Source organism: Pleurodeles waltl, chromosome 10 (genome assembly GCF_031143425.1).
Source record: "Pleurodeles waltl isolate 20211129_DDA chromosome 10, aPleWal1.hap1.20221129, whole genome shotgun sequence".
Taxonomy (NCBI): domain Eukaryota; kingdom Metazoa; phylum Chordata; class Amphibia; order Caudata; family Salamandridae; genus Pleurodeles; species Pleurodeles waltl.
The window spans coordinates 252,912,993-252,935,624 of NC_090449.1; the positions used below are offsets into that span (position 1 = coordinate 252,912,993).

General features: G+C 47.6%; 1 protein-coding gene across 3 annotated transcripts in view; it reads left to right on the forward strand.

Moving 5' to 3' along the window:
• The window catches only part of XPO6 (exportin 6), a 621,317-nt gene that overhangs the window by 308,513 nt on the left and 290,172 nt on the right, over nt 1-22,632 (forward strand). For all 3 annotated transcript variants that reach the window (XM_069210348.1, XM_069210346.1, XM_069210347.1), the window contains one exon: nt 14,913-15,059. In XM_069210348.1, coding sequence (XP_069066449.1) covers nt 14,913-15,059 — 147 coding nt within the window. The remainder of the gene's footprint in view (nt 1-14,912; nt 15,060-22,632) is intronic.

Consider the following 22,632-nt stretch of genomic DNA (forward strand, 5'->3'; position numbering starts at 1 on the left):
AGAGGCTGGCATGGCACCCTGAGGGGAGTGCCATGTCGACTTACTCGTTTTGTCCTCACTAGCACACACAAGCTGGCAAGCAGTGTGTCTGTGCTGAGTGAGAGGTCTCCAGGGTGGCATAAGACATGCTGCAGCCCTTAGAGACCTTCCTTGGCATCAGGGCCCTTGGTACTAGAAGTACCAGTTACAAGGGACTTATCTGGAGGCCAGGGTCTGCCAATTGTGGATACAAAAGTACAGGTTAGGGAAAGAACACTGGTGCTGGGGCCTGGTTAGCAGGCCTCAGCACACTTTCAATTGTAAACATAGCATCAGCAAAGGCAAAAAGTCAGGGGGGAACCATGCCAAGGAGGCATTTCCTTACACCTAGTATGACCAGTTTGTGTGCATCCCATTCCAAAGCCCTGGACTGGGTGGACCCTTTATCGAGGTCAAATAATGAGTGATGCATTTTGATAGGTTGTCCCTAAGTGGGGAATCAAACAGCACTTTAATTTGCAGCCGCCAGGTGGGAATTCTCTGGCAGGGTCTGCCCCATTGCAGAGCTATTGGCAATGGACAGTGGTCCAACAGTGTGTGAGCTAGATACTCTGATCAAATAACCTGCGTCCCCAGTTGATCAGTACATAATAATGCATCTGATCAGTGTGGATATTGAACGGGGGAATAAAATGAATATTCACGGTTTACTGGTTGCCACACATGACATAATAGTTTTAGGTCAGTCAGTCGCAGAAGTGTTGCATTGTTCTAATAAATGTCGCAGCATGCAAGGGAGGGAGGGATCAGTCTTTATCCCCATTTGTCACACAGTTGAAGTTCCTACCTCAAAGGCTGGGCGCATGGGTTATTCGGAAACACACAGGGGTGAGTGTGTCAAAGAAGTCTGACTGATTTGGAGTTAGATGCACAAACCCCTACTAATGTTAGTTGGGCTCTGCCTAAGTGTTCTCCCGTTACCACATATCTGCCCCCGGTGTCTGCCCTATGGTTATCCACCACTTAGTGGACCCAGGAGCAATCCATATGAGCACACCTTGTGCAAATGCTGACGAGGATGTACCTTTGCCCCTCTGCGCCACTTTCCATGAACCATTTGGAATTTAGTGAGTTTGAGGTGGGTCTTTTACAATGTGGGTATGGCGATGTTTAAGGTAAGCATACATTCTGTATTGTTTAGCAGCAGTTGCCTTGCCATGCATATTCCTTGTGATCACTTGTACTGTGGGGGTAAGATTGTCAGTAGGTGTCCCCATGACTTGTAGTGGTGATGCGTGTTCATAGTTTGCATACTGGTGCCACCATATAATTACCTGGTATATGGTACTTAGGTACCCAGAGCATTGGGGCATCAGGGGTTCCCCATGGGCTGCAGCATGAATTGTGGATTTAAAGGGCTATTGTATATTTGACGTCCAGGGTCAGGGTGGTGATAGTGGTGGCTGGTGGACAGACAGACCATTCTGCCATCCATCTTTCTATCTGTATATTTCTTATTCCCCCAAATGCTTTATTAAATAAATTAGAAGAAATCCCTGTAGGAAAGTGCCTCTTTTGACGTTGTTTCTTTGTGCTTTTTGCCTGATATCTGATTTGATTTCAACTGAAAGTGCACTGGGTTCCCGCTAAACACGTCCCCAGTGCCAGATCTCTTTCCCGACACTGCACATTTGTTTCCCCGATTGGTTAATCCTTTAGCACCCTCTGAAAAATCCCTAGTCAATGATACCCCTGGTACCTTGGGCCTGAGGTGCTAAAGAGGGTCCTTAAGGGCTGCAGCTTGAATTGTGCCACCCTAAGAGACCCCTCACCAACTATGTGACAGGCTGCCATTGCAGGCTGTGTCAAGTGCAGACTAAAGTGAACACATGAGATGGCACACAGCATGCCGAAGGGCTGTCTGAGGGCTCAATAACCCCTAACTCCAACATCTTTTGGACTTATGCCATGATGCAATTTCTGACATGGTCAGGCTGCCTGTAGATTTAATCTTGACAGGCAGACTATCACCAGTGTCCACATCATGTGCACACCAGGCTTTCAGACTGGGTGTCAAGGAAAAGAGTTAAAAAAAACTGACTGGGAGTTGCCTGCAGTCAGCTTGTTGCTGTTAAGAGAGGGAGTCTGCAAAGACTACCTCATCCACTGAACCATGAACAGGGTTGTGGGAGAGAAGGTCAGGGGAGGGTTACTCTTTGCCTCCTGCCCTTCATCAGTGGCCATGAGCAAGCTCATGTCAGCCCTGTTATAGTAAAGTATAAGGTGGTTCACATGAAGCACTGTGTGGGGACTTCTTGAAGTGCCCAGGTCAACCAAATATAGGTGACCTCCCATTTCTTCTCCACTGTGGTGTGGGGGCCACTCCACTTGTCCTGAAGTGCTCTTGGGGGTATGGGCTCCCAGACCCACACTTTCTGTCCTGGCTGGTAAACATGAGCACAACATTTTGGACATGCCATTGCTTGTGAAGCTCCTGGCTGGTCTCAAGATTTTTGGAAGCCTTCTTCATGTACTCTGCCATGTTAGAATGCAGGCCTAGCACATAGTCAACTATGTTTTCTTTAGGGGGCTTGAGAGGTTGCTCCCATCCCCCTCTCACAAGACTAAGAGGACCCCTGACTGAATGTCTGAACACAAGTTCAAATGTGCTGTAGCCCACTCCTTTTTGTGGAATCTCTGTGTGGCAAAAAGAAGACAATGTAAAAGGATGTCCCATCCCCTTCGGAGTCCCTTGAGGGAGGAGTCTCTTCGAGGTTTCCAGACATGAAGTTTGCACCTCTGTCAGATACAACCTCCTTAGGGAAGTCCACCCTGGAAAAGATTCCCAGGAGAGCCTTGGCCACTGCCGGAGCTGTAGTGGTCCTAAGGGGAATGGCCTCTAGGTACCTGGTGGCATGATCCTCCACCACCAGCATAAATCTGTTCCCAGATGCTGTAGGAGGGTCAAGGGAGACCAACAAAGTCAATCCCTACCCTCTCAAAGAGAACCCCACCACAGGTTGTGGGATTAAGGGGGCCTTTTTAGTGCCACCTGACTTGCCACTATCTTGGCAGGTGACCCAGGAGCAACAAAATTCCTTGGTGTTTTCAGACCTGTAGGGATAGTGAAAGTGTACCAAGTCTTACTTTGAACAAGATGTCCTGTGTTGGAAATGGCCCTTTTTGCAGGATCATCCCCAGTCTTTTTGCCTCCTTCCTCCTATTTTTTCTGACCTGTTTTTGTTGGCTTTAGGACTCTGGGCACTTTATCACTGCTGACCAGTGCTAAAGTGCATATGCTCTCTGTGTGAAGTGTACTGTTGATTAGTTTCTCCATGATTGGCATATTTGATTTACTGGTAAGTTCCTAGTAAAGTGCACTAGAGGTGCCCAGGGAATCAAATGCTACTAGTGTGCCTGCAGCACTGGTTGTGCCGCCCACATTAGTAACCCTGTACACATGACTCAGACCTGTCATTGTAGTGTCTGTGTGTACAGTTTTAAAATGCCATTTCGACTTGGCAAGTGTACCCACTTGCCAGGCCTCAACCTTCCCATTTACTACATGTAAGGCACCCCTAAGTTAGGCCCTAGGTAGGCCCATGGGCAGGGTGCAGTGTTTGTTTAAGGTATGACATATACTAGTGTGTTTTATATGTCCTAACAGTGAAATACTGCTAAATTCGGTTTTCACTGTGTGGGGCCTATCTCTCTCATAAGTTAACATGGGGGCTGCCTTTAAATATCCTTAAAGTGCAGATTCTCTTTGGGAGCAGATACAAATGTGGAGTTTAGGGTCTCTGAGCTCACAATTTAAAAATACATCTTTTAGTGAAGTTGGTTTTTAGATTGTTAGTTTAAAAATGCCACTTTTAGAAAGTAGGCATTTTCTTGCTTAATCCATTCTGTGACACTCTGTCTGTTTGTGGATTCCCCATCTGGGTCAGTTTGACGGTTGGGCTGTTCACACCTCTCCTCTAGACAGTGACACAAAGGGGCTGGGGTGTAACCTGCATATCTTGATTAGCCATCTGTGCTGGAGGGAAGGGGAGGAGTGGTCACTCACAACTGAAAGGACTGTGCCTGCCCTCACACAATGCCTCTGGTGAGGGTCTGGGGCCTGGCCTGGACAAGGAAGGATCTTGCAAACACTTGTGACTTTGATTTCAAGTTTGACAACTTCAAAGACAGAACTGGGTATAAGAAGAAGACCCAAAACCCCAAACTTTTAGAATCTTTCTGGAATCAAGAGGAACCTCTGCGATGAAAAGAGCTGAAGGAGGAGTACTGTCCCTTTTCTGTGCTGCTTTGCTGGACTGGCCTGCAGTTGCTGCTTCTGCCTGAAAAGAGTGCAAAGGGTGAACTTTGCTGTGTGTCCTGCTTGAGAAAATTCTCCAAGGGCTTGGAGTATAGCTTACCTCCTGTTGGAAGTCTCAGGCACACCAAAGGCTTCAGTTTCCTTGACCTGCAGCACTGGGAACTGTGTGTTTTGTGCTGTTCAAGAGGAGAAACCACTGCAACGCCGTCAACGCCGCCACTGGCCTGCACCGTGATCTGCCGGCGCCACACGGAGTTGCATTGCCCTGCTTCGCACTACGACCCTGGTCTCCCCGATGTCGTCATCGGATGACTTCACTGAGCCGCTGCTCATACCATGACCTGTGGGCCCCACACTCCAGCATCGCCTGGTCACCCCGACGCCGCCACTCCTGCTGACACCGGCGCCGCTGCCTGCACTGCGGCCTGCGGACACCGCTCGTTAGGTACACGAAGCACCGCCCCGCACTACACCCACAGTCCACCGATGCCAGCACCATCGACTCCTGTGTCGTCACCAGGCACCGTCCTGCACCGCTGGCTTGGGCCTACCGACGACAGCGCTTCAGCAACGACGTGGACACCGCACAGCCCCGCTTCACACCACAGCCCTGTTCTCACTGATGCCGCTGGATGCCGTCACCAAGCCGCTGCCTGCACCGTGACCTGTGGGCACCGCGCATCACATCGTCCTACTTCGCACCGCAGCCCGACGCCATCCACGCCGGCGCACCTGACTTCATCAGCCTGGAGTTCGATCCGCAACGCATGTGACCTCAAGGGCCCGACGACTCCTGCACTGACTCCGGAACAGACACTGCAACATCAGCGACGCCCCCCTCCGGACCTCATCGCGAGGATCACGATGCCCTGCAATTCCAAGGTACTGTTTGCGGGTCTTCCTGACACCGTAGCTGGCCCGCAACGCCGCAGCTGGCCTGAACTGTTGGTTTTGCTGATCACAACGCCGTGATAGCCCCAGGTGGAGCTATCGACTTCACGGAACTGCATTTTTGAGTAAATCTTGCAGAATTCATATTTTTATTACTGTATGTTAGATTTTAATCATATTTGGTCTTGTTTATATAGATAAATATTTGTTATTTTTCTAAAACTGGTGTGGTGTCCTTTTGTAGTGTTTCCACTGTGTTACTGTGTGTTATGTGCAAATGCTTTACACATTGCTTCTGAGATAAGCCTGACTGCTCATGCCAAGCCACCAAGGGGGTGGACAGGGGTTATCTGAGCTGGTATCTCCCTTATCCTGACTAGAGTGAGGGTCCCTACTTGGACAGGGTGCAAGCCGACTTCCAACTAGAGACCCCATTTCCAGCACCCTGCAAGGGGAATGTCATGAGCTAAGGGTCAATAAGAACTCCCTAAACTTCTGGGTTATGACTAGTCTCCTGGTGGCACCAGGTTGGGTTTCCTAGCCTCAGAATAAAGGAGCACATTTTCCCAGTAGATCCTGTGGGATCCACTGACATCCCCTGCTTCAACTGCAGCAGCTTGCTGTCTGAGGCCTACAAGAGACGTGCAGGATTTCTGTTCCAAACTCAATTCCTCCAGGGAGGGTCTCCCTGCAACCGAGACCTCAGGCCCAAGCTCCTCTGGGGGTTGGTTCCTCACAAGGAGCAAGATAATCTCCCTGAGGAGACTGATCCTCACATGAATTTTGGGCAGAGGATAATTTCTTACAGTTGCTACCTCTCTTCTTTGGAGCTGGCCGGTTCATAGGGTCAGGCTCCAGTGCTCCTGTTCTCCCTGTTTTGTGGCCTGTGCTTGAGTAGTCACAAAGATCTTTGCAGGGATGTCCAGCATTGCTGCATGGGCCTGTAACTCCACAACAGCCAATGTTGAGGTCTTCAGATCATTGCTTATTAGACATTCTACAGGAATAGAAGAAGACACTACAACTTTTTTTAGGGCCAGTAAACCCCCCTCCCCCGACCCCTGTGACTAATGTTAACAAATGCCATGGGGTGGCACTTAATGATGTTATCAGCATTGGTTACTTGGTAATTGTGACCAAGTAAGATTTGCTCAGGAGATACCAGTTTTTCAGTCACCATGGTGACACTGCAACCTCTGTCCCTGTAAGCTTCTGCCTCAGTACCATTTATGAGGTGGTACTGCCTGTATTTCCTCATATTAGGAGCCAAGGCAGCCAGAGTGGCAAGGTCAATGCCACCCTCCAATATTAGGACAGCCTGAGTGGTTTCTCTAACTAGGACAAAGTCCACTGCAGTACCCATGATGAACCCAGCTAAACCTTTGGTTGAAGTACTAATACCAGTGCTATTGCGAGGGGCACTAGGGAAAGTGATAGAAGTACTGTTCTTGGTGCCTTTCTTGAGACAGTTGCTATCACCTGTCATATGGCCTGTTTCCTTACACAAAAGTACCAAGGTTTCTTGTTGGAAGAGGAGAAGGGCTTGGACCCACCCCCAGATGGATTTTGTGGACCTGTAGCAGAATCTTTATTCTTATCTTTAGATATGTCCCCATCCTTCTCCTGAAAGTTAGAAACATTCTGGACCTGTAGCAGAATCTTTATTCTTATCTTTAGATATGTCCCCATCCTTCTCCTGAAAGTTAGAAACATTCTTCCTCTTTTGGTCACCCCCACAGTGGTATTTCGTACCCACCTTGATGTGAACCTATTTGTCTGCCTTTTTTCCCCAATTCTTGGGGAGAGGTCAGATCAGAGTCATCCAGGTATTGTTGCAGTTTGTCAGACACACAATTGTTGAGGATGTGCTCTATCATGACAGGTTTGTGCAGCCCTTCATAGTCATGCACATTACTACCATGTAACCAGACTTCCCAAGCCTTAATAGCACAGTCAACAAAATCTGCCCAGTCTTGAGGACTCCTTTTGAGTTTCCCTTAACTTTGTTATGCTATTCTGTTGTGAGCTCAAACCCATCAACCGGAGCCTCTTTCAAGACTTGATAGTTGTCTGCATCCTCTTGGCTTACTGCTAGCAGTTTATATCTACTTTTGTCTGCAAAGGGGAGCCACAGGATAGCTGCCCACTGCCTCTGAGGGACCTTCTGGACTTTACAGGCCCTCTCTAAAGCAGTAATCCACTTGGGGATAACATCCCTAGACTTGTAAGGAGGGACTATCCTGCTGAGATTCCTGGAATCAAAGGTGTATTCCCTGACCCTGAACTCTTTAATGCTGCCACCATGGAGTTCTAACACCAAATTATTTTGTTCCCTTTCCATTTAAAGGGCCTCTCTCTCAAGAGATAGCTGCTGCTTTTTCAACTTGAGTTTTGCTTTCTCTAGTCTCACCAAGCTGAACCCCTATCTAAGGACCCCTGTCCTGTACTGGAGTGGATGGACCCAGCATAAGGTGCTGAGTCATGAGAGGATGAGGAGGACCTACTCCGCCTGGAAACCCTTTTGACCACCTCAGGGGGAGAAAAACGTGGGCCTACTACTATGACCACTCCTGTGCTACCAGCACTGCTCCCTGCAGGTTCAAAGTTCTCTCCAGATTCCTCATGGTTCTCTCCACTGTGGCCTGGTACCTCCTTTTCTAGCACCGGTGGTTCACCCTCTTCATCTAATTCTTTCCCTATCTGGGTTCTGTATGTCATCCTCAATGAGTAGTTCTAAGGGAGTAGATTCAGTAGGGTTACTGCTTGTCTTAAATTTCCTAGCTATACATAGGTTCCTAAGCTCCTGGAACTTAAGAGCCCCAAACCTAGACTCCTGAGTCTAGTCAGCTCCCTCAACTACAGACATGGTGTTAGAGTAGTGTATGTAGTGTACCTTCCTTCTCTAAAGTTGTAAACTTTCGAAAAGTTTGGATAAAGGGCTATGCTAGACCCCTGACTACCAAGCAAAAAATGTAGAAGTACCTGACGTTACTAGTATAGTATGTACCCACCAGTTAGAAGCACTCTTTCTTATGGAAAGTCACCGATGACCAAGTGGTAAAGCAATGCAAATGTTTTATCCCACCGCTACACCACCAATGTAGGAGGCTGGCTCAGTGTATGATGTTTCACCCTATACTCAGTCCAGACAACCCTCAGTGATAGTGTTTAGGTGACCAGATAGCAAAGGCTCTCTAGGGATAGCTGTGGTGAGCAGCTAAAGCTCATCTAGAAGGAGTGTAAAGCACTTGGAGTACCACAATAGTCAAGTCAGTAACTGTTCACTAGAAAGAACCACACCAGGTGTTGCAAAAATAAAGTATTCTTTGTTACAACACTAGGGAGGTCATTATGATCTTAGCGGCGGGGGGGCGCCATGCCGGCGGTGGCGGGAAAACCCGCCAGCCGGCATGGTGGCCCACACCTCCACATAATGAACCATTGGAGGACCACCATAGGCAGCCCTCACTCGACGCCAGGCTGCCTCTGTCAGGCAGCCTTGCAGCGGTCGGCATCATCATCCGATAGGGCAGCAGTGCTGCACCTTGGATAATGATCCCGCAGTCCCCAGCCTTTCCCTGGCGGGCTTCCCCGCCAGGGAAAGGCTGGCGGAAGGGGTGCATGGGAGAACCTGCACTGCCCATGCACTTGGCATGGGCAGTGCAGGGGCCCCCGTGCAGTGCCCTTACGGGCAGTGATCTGCGCGACGGGTGCAGCTGCACCCGCCGCACAGAGGCATTGGCAGCGGCTACATGTGGAGCTGCCGTCAATGTCCCGGCCAGGCATTCCTCTGGGCCGGCGGGCGGTAACAATGTTTCCGCCCGCCGGCCCAGAGGAATGTTCTTAATACGGCCGGCGGGGTTCCGGGGAAGCTGGCGGTCACTTGTAAGACAGCCAGCATGAACACGGCGGTTTCGACTGCCGTGTTCATAGTGAGGTCCTAAGTCTGTACTAACACTGGTATATCTCCACTTGGAGATATCAACACACAAACACTTAGCAACAATCATAAGAAGCATAGAAATACATGGGACCCTCTGGGGAGCCAAACCATACTACGAAAGTGGTATAAGAATGGAGGTGCTCAACCAAGGTAAGTGTGTTAGGATGCCAGGGGGATTAGGAAATGACCAGAGGTAAGTACTAGAAATCCTACAGGCGTCCGGGTGCAGAGTTGTTATTGAGCTGGGTGTCCCATAGACTAACACTGGACCGTTGCGGTTGGATTTCTATGGATTCAGGACCCTTCCCAGTGGACCTAGAGGAAACCTGTAGACACAAAGAAGATTGGAGGGTGCCCCCAACCATCGATACCCAGACGCCTGGAGTACCTACATCAGGGAGCCCAGGTGCATAGGGGTGAAGTGACATCAGAAACCCTTGTTGAAGTCAGAGGAAGCCTCGATTGTCCAGCTGCTGTTGTGACCAATAGACCAGGTTGGGTGAACCCAAAGGTGGATTCTCATTGTGAAGAAGCTGAAAAAGAAGGGGACAGTATCCAGACCACTCAGACGTCTAGGCAGTGCGGGTAGGCACACCCACCCTCTTGGAGGTGAAGCTCTTGCAGGACGGGGAAGAAAGAAGTTCAGCTGTGGAGTCCAGGTAGATGTAGGTTATCCTTGGAGTCACCCACAAACTGTCCCACGTAGATCGCCGAATTGCAGGAGAGTCAGTGGCCTGCAGGGCCACCAACAAACCTTGGCAAATGCAAATAATTGATGCAAGGAAGATTACATGTTTTGGAGGACCGGCAAGGTCCTGGTGACTCGACCCTTGGAGGGGAGTCAGGGTAGGCCTTCAGCAGGAAGAAAAGCCAGCCGTAGTGGGAGAAGCCCTTACGAGAAATCCACTGGCAGTAGGCACAGGGAGTCGGACGGAGGCGTCACCAGCACAATAAAGCAGGAGTCCCATGTCGCAGGAGCTGCAGTGTGGAAGCTGAATTTGGCCTTGCAAAATGCTGGAGGCTGTAGCTTCTTGGACTCGAAGATCTCTTGGAGGAAGAGCCAAGAAGCCTTGGCAAGAGCAACAGTCACAGTGCACAGGGGTTCTGTTCCAGTGGCTTTAGAAATGGTCCACAGGTCTCCCAAGTTGGTCAGAAGACAAATTGGACCTGGAGAGGACCACAGTACTACCACTTGTGAACAGAGCCTTTTTATCATCTGGGGCAGCAGGATCCACCAGCTAGTCGTTGTCATCTTGAGGTGCCTGCGGATGCAGGGGGTGACTCCTTCACTCCAAGCGAGATTTCCTCTTGCTTCTTGGATGCAAGCAGAGTCCTTGTGACCCTGGTGGATGGACAGCCATGGATGTTGCAGAAATCTTGCAGGAGCTGGAGAAACAATATTGCAGTGGGAGCCCTCCGATCTGGATGTAGTCTTGTTTCAGCTCCAAAAGCAGAGCAGCAACGAATCTGGAGGTCAGGAACAGATGATGTCTTGCAGAGAGTTCCTTGAAGCATCTTGCTCGGTGAATCTGAGGATCCACACTCGAGGAAGCCTTTAAGTAACCCTTAAAAGGGGGTTGGTCAGCGGGGGTCAGGGACATCATCTACCTTGCCTGATCAGTCAAATGCTCCCAGAGACCTCTGCCCACCTTGTTTCCAAGTTGGCAGAGTCAACCGGCCACCTGGCAGAGCCATGTACACCTCCCTAGGGTAGGAGCTGGACAGGGGGGTGGTCACTCTCCCGTCCTTTGTGTGGTTTCGCCCAGAGCGGGAACCGGGAGTTCCTGAACTGGTGCACACCAGCTTATGCAAGGAGGGCTCCAAATATGCCCTTCAGAGCAGTCTTCTGGCGCTCAGAGGCCACCCCAGCTCAGAGACTCCATTTCAAAGGAAGAGATAGTCACACCTCTCCCTTGCAGGAAATCCTTTGTTCTGCCTTACCCTGCTTGAGTTACGCTCATCAGGAGGACGACAGAACAGTGTCTGGGGTCGGCAGCAGGAAATGCTGGCAGCCCGACCCTGTAAGGCTGCACAGGCAGAACTGAGGGATCGTCTAAGGAACCCCTAGAGTACTTGGGAATCATGCAGCTAGCACTGCATTCAGTGTAGTTGCTTGATTCCAACATGTTTGATCCCAAACATGCTTAGGTTTGGAGAAGCCATTATGTAGGTGGACCACTTTGGTTGACCAGTATCCACTACATACCTTAAGGTGCTTTGCCGCACTTACAAAGCCTCGGTAATGTAGTCTGGCATTTGTAGGGGTAAGCCTTATATCTGAAATGAAAGGTGCGTGCACCATTTCACGCAGGCAGCAAAGGCAGGCCTGCAGACAATGCATGGGCTCCCATGAGTGGCACAATACATGCTGCAGCCCAAGGGAGACCCCTGTGTACCAATACCCTGGGTACCTAAGTACATATCCTAGGGGCTTACATGGGTGCACCAGTATGCCAAAAGTAGGGTGTAAAAGTTTACCAGCAACCAAATTTAGAGGAGAGGCCACAGACACTGGGATACTGATTAGCACAATCCCAGTGCACTAAACACACTGACACAAGGTGAAATGTTGTGGTAACTATGCCAGAAAGATGCTACTTTCCTAAACTTACTAGGAGTTTGTCAATTCTCAGACAAAGTAAGTGGCCAGGGAAGCCATTTTAAATGCATATGCTGGACATGGGTCAGTATGAGTTCCCGAGCTACTTGATGGCTTCACTGAAGATAGGGATGTTTGATATCAAACATTTTGTATTGGTGAACCTACACTGATACCCATGTTGGATTTACCAACACATACACCCAGAGGGCACCTTAGAGGTGCCCCCTGAAACCCTACTTGCCTCTGGTGTAGTTGTTGACTGGTTTCTGCCAGCCTTCCACCGAAGACAATGTTCTGGCCCTATAGAATGAGAGCCTTCTGCTCTCAACAGGCCCAGAAGAAAATCCTGTCTGGGAAGAGGGTGTAACACCCCCTCACAGAGGTTAACCTGCTGATTAGCCTTTCTAAGATAGCAAGTATCAAAGGGCTGCCGCCTTTGAAATGCAAATCTGGGTCCCCCTCACAGGAGAGGAAGCCACCCCTCCTGTCTAGAGCCTACCTGGCACCTGGACAGGCAGGAAAATTAGCTAGTCAGGTAAGCATACCACCCCTAGGCTAGTACCACCCCTAAGATGGGCTACTGCGCAGTGGATACAAAATTTCAGAGGTAGTCATGTTTGTGATGACATACCTAGGATTTCTGGGACAGGGTATGCTCACTTCCCACAGGAAGTGGTCAGATAGGGGGCGTAGTGACCCTAGGCGCCTGTAGCTCATTGGCTACTACCCTACATATACCCCTAACACCCTTAAATTCAGTATTTAAGAGAGCCCCTGGCACCAGAGAGGCACATCGTGACGACCTTAGAAGACCAAGGACCCTGAAGAGCCGGAAACCAGTGGAGAAGAAAAGAAGCAGCTAACCTAGCACCATCCCCGCCAGCCTGCCTGCATCCCTCCTCGAAAGCCTGCACCAAAGTTACCTCTTCCTGCAGCTGTGTCTCCTGAAACCTGGGAGGACTAGCTGCCTTCGAAAAAAATACAGAAAAAACAATGGACCTATTATCCAGCAAACTCCAAAAGAAGGGACTCTGAAGCCTCTGTAACTGCCAATACCCAACACCTGAAGTCACCACTGCACCGGCCGTCTCCGACCTGAGTTGAAGTGGCCCACCAGTGCCAACAAGGTTACCCAGACCTCCATAGTCTTGAGTCCATCATGGTTTCACCCCCTCCCCGACGACTCCTGCAGCCTCTGCATGCAGCCTTTTCCACTGCTCCAGTAAGGAAAATCTGACACCTAATAACACCTCTGCACCCGTCGCCACTGAGCCATGGAGAAGAGGACCAACGATGCCTACTTGTGTTCGAGCCTCATGAGGCCTGAGCCCCACTGTTGGTTCAGCCCAAATGGCCTCTTGACCAGATCCCTCAACCTGTTGCCAGTGACTGATCTCCACTGAATGCATTGGGCACCCAACTCTGTTTTGCACCCTGTACCCGGCCGCCCCTGTGCCGCTGGTGGTGTATTGCTGGTGCTGCCGTCAGCCTTTCCCACTACTCACATTAACTCCTGAAGACTGGTCTTTTAAGTCGCTACCAGTTTGCAGAACTTGTTTTCCCTCCCATAGGTTAAAGTTGCAGAACTCCGAAATTGCACTGTGTCCACTTTTTAAGGTGAAAAGAATTCCATTTTAAAACGTACTTACCTGAACGATTTTTCTCTGATGCCTAAACATATATAAAGATGCCTACTATTTTAGAGAATTGGGGTGTGTGTGTGTATCTCCTTTTTTAAGTTGTCTCTCTCATACATTGACTATTGTGTGAATTTGTAGATGTCTTGCACTCCTCTGTGTTAAGCCTAAGGCTGCTCGACCACCCCATCTCCAAACAGAGCACTTAGGGATTGCATTGCAAGCCCTGTCCACTCATTGTGGAACCCCTGGACCCTTTACACAGTATTGACATACCACATAAAGGGTCAGCTTCCTACAATCCCCTTCATGGATTCTCCAACACCCCAGTGGATCATGGGTCGTCATTTATTGGCATGATATTAGATGACATCTTAAGCAGCAGGCACTCACATTTGTAGTCATAATAGTCTTAATGACGAGTCATGCATATCGTTTTCAATTTTTAGAGATTGTCAGGACATGCACTGTTTCATTTTGAAACCACAGGAAGCATTTAAGTATGTGCACCACCATAGTGGCAAAGGTTTATACTACTTGGAGTTGTACTTTTTTGATGTTGGTTTTTGTAGTTTTCATAGATTTAGAAAATTACTCTCATATGAAAGGTTTCAAACTAACCACATTGCTTTCACTCCCATGCAATTGCTTTCTGCTTGAAGAGAGGGTGTTGTTTACGTCTCTAACTAGCAGTATGTTGCCCACTGAAATGACTGCTGCTTTGTGAATGATGCTGTCATATTTTAGCTGTGCATTTTATAGCACTCTAGAGAGTCCTCAACATGCTAATCATAATTTAACCATTGAATTTAATGCACAGATTTGCAAAGTCATGCTGTAGTGGGATTTCCCTATTTATCTCCTGTCACTCAATTATGTTAAATATTTCTGAACTGTTTTATTATTTAAAATAAGTTTGAACACGGAGCATGGACAGCTTTCTTTATGAAATTAAATAAGTAACAGCAAAAAGAAAACAGACTGAAGAACCCACATTGAGTTCAGCTTTCCCAGAATCTGTGTTGCTTACAGCTCATACAAAATACATAACCACAAGCATCACACCCTTCACACTAGTCTTTGAAAAACAATTAGCAATTATGAGGTCTATAATTGAACACAACACAACCTTGTCCTGCACCCTGATTCGTTCCCAGCACACCTAGCAATTGTTGCCTTACCTAATGGGCTAAACCACAACCACACATCTATTACAGTGTATAATTACAGCTCTAACCTTTTTGCAAGACCACAAGACAACAGCACTTACGGCAAGCTTTCACCAGAGATGAGAGTATTTTCCATGTGCTTCTTCCTTTTCTTTGTATGCCGTCCATTTGTTCCCTCTAGTTTGTCAACACGTTTTTCTGCTTCTGTACAGTGGGTTCTTTGTTCTCAGTTTGCTTCCTATTCCTTGCTAGTAAAAAATTAGACACCTTCATTATACCTTTACTATTGCTTTTCTGATCCACCTTGTCATCATTGACTGTCAAAAGTATTGGCAGATCAGAAGTCCTTAGCAACTTTTCTTCTGTCTCCCAGGTGCAGGAAAAGTTGCTGTTATCTGCTTGTCACTTGTTGGTGTCTTTAGCCACCACAGTGCGACCAGTATTCCTGATAAGCATCCCAGCAGTGCAGAAGATATTCAACAGGATTATGGACAGCTCTGCCCAGAGGCTGCCTGATGAGGTGAGGACATGTTTTCCTGTTCTTAAAAGAAACACACACGAGGTTGACCCTTCTTTAAGGAGAAAATTAGTGCTCTTGTAACACACTTTTAGAAGGAGGAAAGTGACCTGTGTGTTATTGAGGAAATGTGGCATCTGGTATTCTGCTTTTGTGGGGCCACCCTGCACATGCAACTGGCTTTTATTTTTTACTTCTGATATATATAGGAAGCTGGCCTGGTGTGTGGTGAGCACCTACGGTGTTATTACCTTATACCAGGTCCAGGTATCCCCTATTAGTGTAGACAGTGTCTAGGAAGCCAGGGCTCTCTAGAGGTAGCTGTGGATGAGCAGCCAAGACTTACCTAGGAGACATGCAAAGCTTATACAATACCACTGTAGTCACACAGCACTTACATACATGAAAGAATCGCACAGTTTTACAAAAATAAAGGTACTTTATTATGGTAACACAAATACTAAAATACTGTATAGGCAATACTCCACTAGCAGGCTAGTAAACACACTATTATATACACATTAGAAGTCAGGAATCGGCATAGAAAGCAATAGAAAACAGTGAAATAACAGAAAATAATGGAGACCCTAGGGGGAGACCAAATCATAAATTAAGTAAGTGGAATGTGAAAGTTAGTCCTCCACCCAAGGAAGTGGAATCTGTAGAGGGGAGCTGGAGGAACTAGGAACCCCAAAAGGTGCGCACCCCAACCCCACGCCCCCCACCCCACCCCCTTCCACGGCCAGGAGAGAAGAGGTAAGTGCCTGTGTTTCCCCAACCCCACAGGTAAACTTTGGAAGAGGACTGTGCAAGACCCAAGCAAGACTGAAGGAAACCAAAAGTGAGTCCTGACAGAAGATGACCTGCAAATGAAGGGGACCAAGTCCAGTTCAAGTTGGTGTCCTTTTGGGACACTACCCACCCTTCTGGAGTTGCAGGACCAGGTGAACGGTGAAGACAAAGAGTCTGCTGTGCAGCACAGGAGCAGATGAAGAGTCCCAGGAGTGATGCAGTCAATGTCCCAAGAAGAGTTGCAGTCAGTCAGTGATGTGGAAAAACCACCAACCAGCCTTCACAAAGGCAAGAGTGGCAGAACAAGAGTGGCAGAGCTGCCGGGGACCAGGAAGGTCCAGGGGTCCTCAACCCGATGATGGGAGTCCCAGGTGACCCTCAGCAGTGAGGAGAGTCAGAAGATGCTCCTAGGGGCCTCTGCCCACCTTGGATTCAAGGTGGCAGAATCAAGTGGCCACCTGGAGGAGCTCTGGGCACCACCCCTGGGGTGGTGGTGGACAATGGAGTGGTCACTCCCCTTTCCATTGTGCAGTTTTGCGCCAGAGCAGGGACTGGCGCAAACCGGTTTATGCAAGGAGGGCACCAAATGTTCCCTTCAAAGCATAGCAGTGACTTGGGGAGGCTACCCCTCCCAAGCCATGTAACACCTATTTCCAAAGTGAGGGTGTTTCCTCCCATCCCAAAGGAAATCCTTTGTTCTGCCTTCCTGGGTTTGAGCTGGTCAGACAGCAGAACGGCAGAAACCTGTCTGTAAGATGGCAGCAGTGTGGGCTGCCTGTGAAAACCCTGCAAACTGGTAGTGGCAAAGCTGGGGGACCTCTAAAGAGCCCTCAGAGTGCATGGAATCATACAACCAATACTGGCAACAGTATTGAGATATGATTCTGACAGGTTTGATACCAAACATGCCCAGATTCAGAGTTACCATGATGTAGCTGGACACAGGTAGTTGACCTGTGTCCTGTACATGGGTAAAATGGCTTCCCAGTACTTTTGAAGTCCAGGAAAATGCACCTGGAATGTGTAGGGACACCTCTGCTCATGCGGGGGTGGCCTAACACACAGGTACCTGCACCCTTCCCTCTGTGCTAGGAAGGCCTGCCGTAGGGATGTCTTACAGTGACCTGGTGCAATGACCTGTAGTGAAAGGGTGCATGCACCTTTTCAAGCAGGCTGCAGTGGCAGGCCTGCAGACAATTTTTTCATGGGCGGTATAATACATGCTGCAGCCCATGGGGAGCCCCAACGCCCTGGGTACCTAGGTACCATATACTAGGGACTTGCATGGGGGCACCAGTATGTCAATTGTGGGGTGTACTAAGTGAGGAACAACCAAATTTAGAGGGAGAGAGCACAGTCACTGTGGTCCTGGTTAGCAGGATGCCAGTGAACACAGTCAAAACACCTGACAGCATGCAAAAAGTGGGGGTAGTCATGCCAAAAAGTGGGGGTAGTCATGCCAAAAAGAGGGAACTTTCCTACAAATGACACCACAGCTTTTAACAAATTAGTAGCTAGGGGGGGGGGGGGGCTATATATCATCAGGTATCCTTACACAACCACTCTTTAGCAGATAAACTTTTATTTTAAACTCTTTCCTCCACTCCTAGGGCTTTTCAGTACCTGCCCATTTTGAAAGGTATGACACAGCATGTGGGCGACATTTTTATAAAGACCCCGTCGGTACTAGAATAATTACACTTAGAGTTGATAAAAAAAATATAAGGCAGCTCCGTCTAATCCTGCTTTTGTAAAAGGTCAAATTTCCACCAGACTCCCTGGTAGTATCAAATGCTCATAAACGAGCTAATAGACAAACCTCCAAAGATGCATCTCCTCCAGAATCTAAAATGATTGATGCATCAGGCAAAAGGGTGAGGGCTAAAGCAGCCAACCACTGGAGAATTGCTAACACCCAAGAGCTGTTAGCAAGGTATGATAGAGTACACTGGGATGAAATGGAAGACCTTATTTAGCATCTCCCAGAGGAATTTAGGGAAAAAGGGCAGCAACTTATGCAGGAGGGCAAGTTAATCTCAAATAATTCTATTAGATGTGCTCTTGATGCAGCAGATACAGCTGCTAGACGTATAAACACCAATGTACTACTACACAGACATGCCTGCTGCGTATATTAGGTTTTAAACTAGAAGTGCAGCAAACACTCTTGCAGCAAACACTCTTACATGCCTCTTTTGATCAAGAAAATCTTTTTGGCCCGGAATTAGGCCAAACACTAGAAAAAATGGAAAAGGACACTGACTTCGCAAAATCTATGGGGGCTCTTCAAACTCCCAATAATCGTGGTTCCTTTCACAGACCTACATTCAAGCAGGGCAATAAACAATCAGCATAGGACTCCTCTACCTCTTTTAGGCAACACCATGCAGCATCTGCTTCTAGAAGATGTTACAGAGGCACATATAGGGGAAACAGTTCAAATGGAGTCATGCCACCCCTTCCACATCACAGCCGTGACTCTCTTCTCATTCCCCTGATCACACATCTGTCGGGGCGCCTACAACAGTTTTTTTTCCCAACTGGCAAAACATAACATATCAGTGGGTGCTGAAAATTATCCAACATGGTTGCCTGGAGCTAATCAATAAACCTCCAAACATACCAACCCGAAAACACAAACTCTCTGTAGAACACTTACAATCCAGGAAGTACATGCTCTCCTTCAGAAAGGAGCAATATAGCTCGTACTTATTCTTCAAAAAGGGAACAGGAATATATTCACTATACTTCCTTACTCCCAAAAAGGACAGTTCACTTCAACCCATTCTAGACCATTAAATCACTACATCATGTCAGAGCACTTTCATATGGTCACCCTCCAAGATGAGATACCTTTATTACAGCAAGGAAACTTCATATCTGCACCAGATCTAAAGGATGCATATTTCCACATCCTAATACATCCACCAAATAGATAATACCTCAGATTTGTCGTACAAGGAAAGCATTATCAGTTAAGGTACTACCTTTTGGAGGAACAGCTGCTCCTCGTGTCTTCACAAAATGCTTTGCTGTAGTCGCAGCACATCTACTCAAAGTATTCATGTCTTCCCGTATCTGGACGACTGGGTCATCAAGTCCGGGTCACTCCAGCAGTGACTACAACATACATAGACAACGCTTCATCTCTTTCACCAGTTAGGATTTACTATCAACATATAGAAATCCCACTTCCCGCCATCTCAGATACAGCCATATTTGGAGCTGTTCTAAACACTCAGTTAGGGTTAGCCTACCCAAATGCACTCAGGATTCAAAATATAACAACCCTGCTGCAACAGATATACCCCAACCAACAAATTCTGGTAAGGATATTTCAGAGAATTCGATGTGTAATGGCATCTTGTATTACAATAGTGCCACATGTACAGCTACACATGCGTCAGCTGCAGTAGTGTCTGGTGAGTCAGTGGTCTCAAGCACAAAGTCAGCTACAAGACCTAGTGTTGGTAGACAGCCCCACTCAATACTGTCTGCAATGGTGGACTACACAAAATCTGACAAAAAGGCAGCCGTTTCTATACCCTGTTCCCTAAATCACTCTCACAGGGGACGCATCCCTCGCAGGTTGGTGCGCTCAACTACACAACCTCTCAAAACAAGTATTGTGGGACACCAAACACCAAGCCCTTCACATCAACTGCTTGGAACTCCAAGCCATTTGCCTAGCACTCAACGCTTTTTTGGTTCATCTACAAGGCAAGATTGTCTTGGTCTGGATGGACAACACAACACAACAAACATGTTTTATTTGCAGAAAGAGGGGAGAACACACTCTACAGTTGTCTCGACTGTCTCAGACAATCTGGTCAGATTCACTTGTTAGCGGAACACTTCCCGGGGATGGACAATGACTTTGCCGACGTGCTCAGCAGCTTGCGTCCACGAATGGGAACTCCATCCCCAAGTCCTACAAACATATTTCCATCGGTGGGGGTTTCCACACACATTCCTGTTCACAACAGCAGACAACTCAAAATGCCCAAACTTCGCCTTCAGGCTCTCATTCCCACTGTACAAGGGCAATACTCTATGGATAAGTTGGGCAGGGATATTTGCCTATGCTTTTCCACCTCTCCCTCTTCTTCCATTTGTGTTAAGCTCAGACAGACCTCTCTCACTCTCATTTTACTAGCTCCCACTTGGGCACGCCAGCCATGGTTTACAACACTACTCGAACTCTCAGTAGTTCCCTACGAGAAGCTTCCCCTACACCCAGACCTTCACACACAGAACCATGGAGAAGTCGGTCACCCCAATCCCAAAGAACTCAATCTTGCGATTTGACTCCTGAAGTCATAGTTTGGATACTTTAAATTAACTACAGAATGCATGACCATTCTTGAGGAAGCACGCAAACCCACAACTAGAGCATGATATGCAGTTAAATGGAAAAGATTTGTTACTTACTTCAAAATAAACAGATAGATCCATTTAATGCAACTATTCAAAATTTTGTTTGCTATTTACTCCATTTTTAAACTTGTGGGTCATTGTACACTTCAATATGATATACCTTGCAGCAGTAGCAGCATATCTGCAAAACAGGCAACACTTAACATTGTTCAAAATACCTGTAAGTAAGGCATTTATGGAAGGGCTCAAAAGGGTAATTCCACCTAGGGTACCTCCAGCACCAATGTGGAATCTTAACATTGTACTTACTAGATTTATGGGACCACCATTTGAGCCTTTGCATAACTGTCCACTCCAATTTCTATCTTTGAAAGTAGCATTTTAGGTAGCATTCACTACACTTAGGCGTGAGAGTGAGCTTCAGGCATCAACCTTGGAGGAACTTTTTTCCAAATACATAAAGATAGCGTAGTCCTCCATACTAACCCAATTTTCTTCCAAAGTTTGTTTCCACGATTCATCTAAATCAGTCAGTTGAATTACTGGTTTTATTTCCACAACCTGATTCAGTCTCAGAAAGAGCTCTACATATCTTAAATGTTAAAAGAGCATTAATGTACTATATTGATAGAGCTAAAACTAAACAACTCTTTGTTGCTTTCTCACCTCCACACACAGGGAAAGCTATATTTAAAGCAAGTATCACAAGATGGATAAATGTGTTCAAACTTGCTATGCAAAAGCTAAAATAGTTCTACCCATAACTCCTAGAGCATTCTTGACTGGTAAAATAGGTGCATCTATGGTCTTTTCTTTTTTTTGTGGTAATATTCGAATAGCTGACATTGGCAAAGCAGCCCCATGGTCCAATCTGCACACATTTACTATACTTTCTTGTTTGGATGTACTAGCATGACAACAAGCAAATGTTGGACAAGCTGTTCTTTATTCTCTTTTTCAGACAACTGCAACACTCATTAGTTAGCCACCACTTTTTGGAGGGCACTGCTTTACTGTCTATGCAGAGCATGTGTATCCACAGCCACACATGCCATCGAACGGATTGTTACTTTCCCTGTAAGCATCTGTTCGTGGCATGTAGTGCTATAGATACACATACGCCCGCCCTCCTCCCTGGACACCCATGGCCATTGCACTATCATCTTACACTTCATATGCAAGGACATCTCTTTCTAACACTCTGTTCACATGCCATTCCCACCCGACTGGGGGCAAACAATCTAACAATGAAGTTGATGCCCATGCACAGTATCCCCCCAGAGGAGAGGGTGACTTTAGCTTGTGACTCCAACAGCTTCTTCAAAGAAAAGCATCTTGCCCACATCCGGACCCAACTCTAGAAGGTAGTATGCAGAGCTTGTGAATCTACAGCACTACATGCCACGAAGAGATGCTTACAGGGAAAGGAACATAATCATGTACTTAGCCTTTTCAAAATGTGTGTGTGTGTGTATGTATGTATGTGTGTGTGTGTGTGTATATATATATATATATATATGTATGTTCGATGGCATGTGTAGCTGCAGATACACATGCTGTGCATATCCCGTCATCTAGTGTTGGGCTCGGAGTGTTACAAGTTGTTTTTCTTCGAAGAAGTCTTTTCGAGTCACGAGATCGAGGGACTCCTCCCATTTCGGCTCCATTGCGCATGGGCGTCGACTCCATCTTAGATTGTTTTCTTTCCGCCATCGGGTTCGGACGTGTTCCTCTCCGCTCTGTGTTTCAGTTCGGAAAGTTTGTTAGATATCGGAAAAATTTGACGGTATTGTTTGCGTTCGGTATCGGGTTAGTTAACGCAGATAGACACTGAATTTTGAAGAGCTCCGGTGGCCCTTCGGGGTTTCGATTCCCCGGCGGGGCCTGGTCGGCCCGACCACATGCGTCTACAAGACTAATGGAACAGACCCCATTCCGCTTCTGCCCTGAATGCCACAACAAGTATCCTTAGACAGATCAACATTTGGTCTGTAATTTGTGTTTGTCTCCCGAACACAAAGAGGATACCTGTGAGGCCTGTCGAGCATTTCGGTCGAAGAAAACGCTGAGGGACCGGAGAGCGAGAAGGCTTCAAATGGCGTCGGCGCCGTCAGGACCCAACGACTTGGAGGAAGAAGAAACCACCTCCATTGCTGACTCGGACGAGGCCGAAACAGAACAGATGCCGAAAACCGTGAGTAAAACAGCCCCGGCCAAAACTCACGTAAAAATCATCAAAGCCCAGGGGACGCCACCGCCGGCAGGCCATGGCTTAATCCAAAAAATCGGTGACCGTCCATCGGCACCGAAAAAGGGCACACATGTTTCGAAGTCATCCGACTCCGGTCGAGATACCGGCACAGAAAAGACTCGGCCCGAGACACTGGGTCAGAACAATCTCGACATC